This window comes from Camellia sinensis, chromosome 13 (assembly GCF_055761805.1).
Source record: "Camellia sinensis isolate YWXY chromosome 13, ASM5576180v1, whole genome shotgun sequence".
NCBI classification, from domain to species: Eukaryota; Viridiplantae; Streptophyta; class Magnoliopsida; order Ericales; family Theaceae; genus Camellia; species Camellia sinensis.
Window position 1 is genome coordinate 63,951,453 of NC_138973.1, and position 6,810 is coordinate 63,958,262.

General features: G+C 36.0%; 1 protein-coding gene across 1 annotated transcript; it reads left to right on the forward strand.

The window, feature by feature from the left end:
• Positions 1 to 2,991: 2,991 nt before the first annotated feature.
• On the forward strand, positions 2,992 to 6,510 carry LOC114262044 (protein CLAVATA3 INSENSITIVE RECEPTOR KINASE 6). Its single transcript, XM_028202384.2, has 4 exons — positions 2,992 to 3,668; positions 4,232 to 4,492; positions 4,662 to 5,534; positions 5,723 to 6,510. Exons 1-4 carry the CDS (start codon positions 3,239 to 3,241, stop codon positions 6,202 to 6,204), a joined length of 2,046 nt encoding a protein of 681 aa, XP_028058185.2. The 5' UTR covers positions 2,992 to 3,238; the 3' UTR covers positions 6,205 to 6,510.
• Positions 6,511 to 6,810: the final 300 nt, after the last annotated feature.

Genomic DNA, 6,810 nt, shown 5'->3' on the forward strand with positions numbered 1-6,810 from the left:
TTGTGGCACTAATAACTGTTTTGCAGATCATGACATTGAGAAAGAAGTTGGCTTTTGTTGGCTATAATGGGTTAGGGTGTTTAGAATTTTATTTGTTAGGTGTGTTTTGTCATGGCATTGCCAAAGGGGGAGATTGTTAAGTTTTATTCTTGGCAATCCCGTTTGACAAAACTCCTTTCAGTTGTATTTATTTTCGCATTTTTATTTCAGTGAGGCTATGAGTGTTTAGATGCGAATCCAATCCGAATTGTGCCTTTCAGAGAAGTTTGTGATGCTAATGCTTTCAAAATTGTCACTTCGCTGATTATGTCGGGGATCGAGCTGCCCGGTCAGCTCGTGGGGGTCTAGGAGACAGCGCCCCTTGGCGGGTCCGGGGCAGCGCCACGGCGAGGTCGAGGGGCAGCACCCCCGAAGCAAAATGTAAAAATGCATTCCAAGTTGCCTGTCCGCTCAAGCGGAGAATGTTGGGTTTCAGAAGTTTGTCAGGTCTGTAAAAATACCAGAAGGTGTGATTTCGCGCTCGAGTAGGTTCTCAAGCGCTCGAGCGGACCTCTATTTTGTCACATGCATATTTTGTTGAAGACGCTCGAGCGGGATGTTGGGCGCTCGAGCGGACCGCGCGAACACAGTTTTCCGGATTTCAATAAGGATTGGGTTTTCTTCCAAATCTAAGATTACTTTTGATTTTCTATAAGTAGTTGGTTTTCTCCCAAAACTAGACTACTCCTGAAGTACTCCAGATCTTCTTTTTGGTTCTTAAGGTTTATATTTGGGGATATTTTGTTAGTTTTTTTTTGATGTTTTATTGAGTATTCAACTTATGGTTTAAAGAGAGTACATCAAAGGTTTTGTTTGTTATACATGAGAGAGAAAGTTGTTCTTCGGTGGATTCTGAAGAATTCGAGCCTGAAGTTTCGGTGGATTCTGGAGTGGCTCATCGTAAAGACAATTCCGAGGTGAAGACGGGGTTGGAAGAGACACATAGAGGTTGGTTCAATTAGGCGTGGATTCGCTAGGTAATTGAGAGTATACCCGTGTAATTCCTTTAAATTTTCCTAGTGAATTGTTTTGTGGCTGTTGGCCGTGGTTTTTTAATCACAGTTGGAGGTGTTCAATTGTGATTTTTCCACGTTAAAATCGTTGTGTTGATTTGTCTTGATTGTTTGATTGGGATTGTTATATACTGCTTAAAATTGTTACATAATCACAAATCAATATCTAGGGGATTTCTAGATTTTTCAGTAGTGATATTTCAAAGGGTAATGCTAGTGATACTAAATTATATTAATTGGATATTAAGAACAAATCACATTTTTTTTTGAAAATAATTAACAAATAGTATGATTATGAAAGGTAATCCGTCTACTTTCTTCAAACAAATGAGATCCAATTAAGTAGTTATTAATGTTGGATCAACCTAACTTTTGACATAAATGATTTGTTACAAAATCTTACCAAATAAACAATTTGAATCATCATAACTGAGCATGTTTCTCTCACTAAAGAGAAGCCTAGTCCATTCCAAATTAATAATTATTAATCTAAATGATTTGTTGTTTGTTTTGCACTATTTTTTTTTAAATTGAGTTCTTTATTTATTTTAGTTTTTTAGTATTTTTTTAATATTTTATTAAAAAATATTTTTTAGACATACGTAATCTAGATACACTTAAAAATTATAATATTTTAAAAAAAATTTAAAAATTCCCCAAATACAAAAATATACAAATTTATATTTTATTATTTTTAATGAATTTTTTAATGATTTTTGTATAAATTTTATACTTTTTAAATATATCAACATTAAAGTTAATCTAATTTTTTTTTATAAAAAAACTAATAAAAATATTTTTAAAATTTACTAAAAATACAAAATAATTATACCATTGTATTTTTAACCGAGTGCATGCTAACCCAACGGTAGCGGTGTAACTTAGGCAGGCTCAACCCGAGCCCAGCCTGAATTTTTTTAGGGCTTGGACAAAATATTTTCAAATTCGGTACGAACTTGGGTAAAAATTCAGAAGTCCGAATTAAATTTGGGCAGGCTTGGGCAAAGATGTCAAACAACCCGAGCAACCTGAAACCCGAATTATACATATATAGATATATAAAAATATTAAATATAAATATAAATTATTAGTCATTACATAATATTAAAGTAATTTATATTATTAAATCATATTGAATATATGTTATATATACAAATAACATAAAATTTTACTTTTTTTCTTTTTATTCACTCATAAATTGTAAGGACTACTATAGTGGCATCTCTCTTACATTATATAAATTATTTTTTTTGATGGTATTAATAATTTTCTATAATAAAAATAAATAAATAAATAAATAAAAACTGAAATTCATTTACAATTCGGGCAATGCGGGCAACTCGGGCAATTAGGGTTTAGCTCGGGTTGGGCTTGGGCAGACAACCTCGGGTTACAATTCGAGCTTGGGCGGACTTGAGCAAGTTTCTATACAACTTAGACTGAACTTGAACAACTTCTCAATCTGACTGAACCCGCCCGAATTGAACCCCTGCCCAACGGTAATCATCGACTCCTATCCCATATAACAGAGTCACATAACAGAGTGCAGCTCAAAAGTCTTCTTTGGTTGTATCTCAACTACAAAATCTTGTCTTGGAAAAGTTTATTTGATTTGATTATTCTTAAAAAAAAATTTGTTTAGTTTAAGTTTTTTTAAAAAAATTTATAAAATTACTTTATCTTTCTTACATACCAATTAATCATTTTTTCTCTCACACATATCTAATCAACTACAATAAAATATCAAATAATCTCAAACTCCCAAATTTCAAAATTATTTTTAAAGAATAATATTATATGCACCAATTAATATACTAACTAACGTACCAACACAAATTTTGACATTGTTATTGATCTCATTCATTACATAAATTACAAATCAAAATTTTTTTTACTCTTGCTCCCAATTTTTTTTAAAAATTTATCCTAAAACAAAAACCAAACACCCGTAGTACCTTTTACTCTTGTTTTTTTTTTTTGAACGAAACCTTTTACACTTTCGTTTTGACAAATGCTACACTCTCTCTCTCTCTCTCTCTCTCTCTCCTCAGACACGTACACACACAGTCTGCTCATCTCTGGCCTGCTAAACAACAAGAAAGGAGCGCTTTTGGAGTAGGGAAACAGCGCGAATCTCAGAATTTTTTAGCAAGAAAGAGAAAATTCTGTTTTGATCCAAACCCAAAATGGGTATTCACTGTTGTGTCTCTGCCTTTCTTCTTTTTCTTGCACTTTCCGGTGTAGAAACTGTTTGTGGAAATGCCGAGCTGAGAGCTCTCATGGAGATAAAGTCCTTTCTCGACCCAGAAAACAAGTGCTTGTCTTCTTGGACCAGTGATGGCGACCCATGTAGTGGCACATTTGTGGGTGTGGCTTGCAATGATCACCGGAAAGTGGCCAACATTTCTTTGCCGGGAAAGGGTCTCTCCGGGAAGGTTTCTCCAGCGGTGGCAGAGTTGAAGTGCTTGTCTGGTCTGTACTTGCATTACAATTCTTTGACTGGGGAGATACCAAAAGAGATAGCTAATCTCACTGAATTGACTGATCTTTATCTCAATGAGAATGATCTCTATGGGACAATACCTCCTGAGATTGGAGACATGGCAAGTCTTCAAGGTTAGTATATGAATGTGTTGAAATATGTATCAAAATTGGTTCTTTTTACACTTTCTTGCTTAGGATTGATGTAAAATTTCTCTGCTCATCGTCAATTTAATCATATGGGTTATCATCAGATAAATTGCTGAATTTGTTAGAAAGAAGCTTCAATTTTGTTTGCAGATTTGTAGTTTTTCTTTGTTTGGAGCAAATAGATTTGTTTGAAAATGGCTGAATGAAATAGAAGCAAGCTTTTATCTTTGTTACTGTGTTCCGAAAATTACTAAAATTAGGCAAGAACGGATGATTTAGGATCTGATTCCACTTTTAAGGCAGATTTTTGGGTTTTTTGTTTTCTGCATTAACCAATTAGGATCGCCTTTCAATTGTGGAATCTGGGTGCTTCTCCAATTTGACATGCGACTACATATCAGAGAAAAAGCTGTGATAGTACTAATACACTAATTTTTCTTTTTCTTTTCTTTCTTTTTTGTTTTGTTTTGTTTTTGTTTTTGTTTTTGCACTTTTCCACTTCCTTTTTTAAATTCAACTTATATGGATATTTGTTCTTTGTTTGCTAGTTTTGGATCTGTGTTGTAACCAGCTGACTGGACACATACCTACAAAGATGGGGTCACTAAATAAGTTAGGTGTTCTTTCTCTGCAAAATAATAGATTAGATGGTTCAATTCCAACGAGCTTAGGGAATTTGGGGATGCTAAAAACACTTTATTTGAGTTTTAATCAGCTATCCGGTCCAATTCCAGAAAGTTTAGCTGACATTCCACACTTGGAAGTTTTAGCTGTTGAAAACAATACTCTCTCTGGCATTGTTCCTCCTGGTAAGTTGTTTTCTTCCTTCTTTCTTTCATACAAAATGGCCTATTCGAAGTGTAATTTCTTTCCTTTGCTTGTCTTGTGTGTGTGTGCACTTTTATCTAAATTCCAATTCTGGCTAATCTAAACCGGTAGTAACTGTATTTTTTTTTTTGTGGGGGGATAAATCTCAAGATTTGAAAAGATTGAATGAAGGATTCAATTGCAAGAACAATCCAGGTTTATGTGGTGTTGGATTTTCATCATTGAGAGTTTGCCTCCCTTGGGATGATCTGAGCATTCAAGTTGAACCCTTCAAACCTAAATCAAATGCTACTGCTCCAGAAAGCGTACCTTTATCTGCTAGTTTCCAGGCACACTGCAACCACACCCATTGCTCAGGTTCATCAAAATTAGCACAAGTTGCCATTGTTGTCGGGGCTATTACAGTCACGGCCATGTTGATAATTGGTGGATTCCTGATTTTCATTCGATACCGGAGGAGAAAACAGAAGATCGGAAACACATTTGATACTTCTGATGGTCAGCTCAGCACCGCTGATCAGGCCAAGGAGTTTTGCATGAGAACTGCCTCTCCATTGGTATGTCTCGAGTATAGGAATGGATGGGACCCGTTGGCTGATACCCATGATGGCAATGGGGTTTCTCAGGAGTTTCCCCCGGGATTTAAGTTCAATTTGGAAGACGTTGAATCAGCAACTCAGTACTTCTCAGAGGTGAATTTATTGGGGAAATCCAATTTTTGTGCCGTCTACAAAGGGATTCTGAAAGATGGATCCATTGTAGCTGTTAAGAGCATTAATGTGACCTGTTGTAAGTCAGAAGAAGCTGAGTTCATGAAAGGATTAAGGTTGTTAACCTCTCTGAAACACGAAAACCTTGTTAAGCTGAGAGGTTTTTGTTATTCGAAGGGCAGGGGTGAATGTTTTCTCATCTATGATTTTGCTTCTAAAGGAAACCTATCGCAATATCTTGATGTGCAAGATGGAAGCAGCCATGTTCTTGACTGGCCTACTAGGGTTTCTATCATAAATGGGATTGCAAAAGGTCAGTTCTACATTTAAAAAATAATAATAATAAATAAGTGGTTCTCTGTAATTTGCATTTTTTTTAAAAAAAACTTATGTGCTCCATGATGTTCCTTCTGATTTTTATTGTACTGTTTTTCTACAAATTCATGATTGTTAATTCCATATAGCCTATTAAATCAACATTTTTTGTTCTTTTGCAATCAGGCATTAGTTACTTGCACAGAAGTGAAGCAAGCAAACTTGGGATGGTTCACCAAAACATTTCCGTAGAGAAAGTCCTCATTGACGAAAAGTTTGATCCATTAATATCGGATTCTGGTCTCCTCAAGCTCCTTGCTGATGACGTTGTCTTCTCCGCTGTCAAGGTCAGCGCTGCCCTAGGCTATATGGCTCCTGAGTACATCACCACTGGCCGTTTCACAGAGAAGAGCGATGTGTATGCATTTGGAGTGATCATCCTCCAAATCCTCTCTGGTAAAAGTAAACTCACCAACCTGATACGATTGGCAGCTGAATCTTGCAGATTGGAAGATCTTATTGACCCAAATCTCAGGGGCAATTTCTTCGACTCTGAGGCAACTAAGCTAACAAAAATCTCACTGGCTTGTACCCATGAGCTTCCGGAACAAAGGCCAGCTATGGAAGAAGTGATTGAGGAGCTAAGCAAGTGTAGTGCTGATCCATGATTGATATGTATCTACTGTTCTAACTTGAGAAACTTGTTGAACATAGTGCATCATGTTTTAGGCCTATTGAAGCGCTCGCTGTTGCTAAAACTGCTCTTATCTAATTTTTTTTAGAGTCTCCTGAAGGCTGAGGATGAAATCCACGTGAATATGTAAATTAAAATCGGCTCTTAAATAATCTGCAACCTCACCCATCCCCAATTATGAATGATATTTTTGGTGCGAAAAATTGGTGCTTTCGGTAAAAAAATGTACTATTATTACAATATAATCAATTTTGCAGAACGACGCTCGTTTTGTTTTCTACTTAGGTTAGCAAGCTCTTAAGTTCTTAACCTTTCAGAGGCATGTTCTAAGCATCTGCACTTTTGCTGTTGATGTTCTATAAATCACTCAGAAGGCCACCACTCTGGTCCAGTGGCCTGACCCTTCACATGTTCATGTCCTTGTATTGCCAAGGTGCCCAATCCTTTGATGGCTTCCTCCAAATTTTTTGAAGTTGTCACTGAATTTAGCTAGACAATGATTGGGCCAAGATCATCCTTAGGGAGAGCCAAGGGCAAGGGCACACATAGTTCGACTTGGTTCAAAATAATAACGAACCCA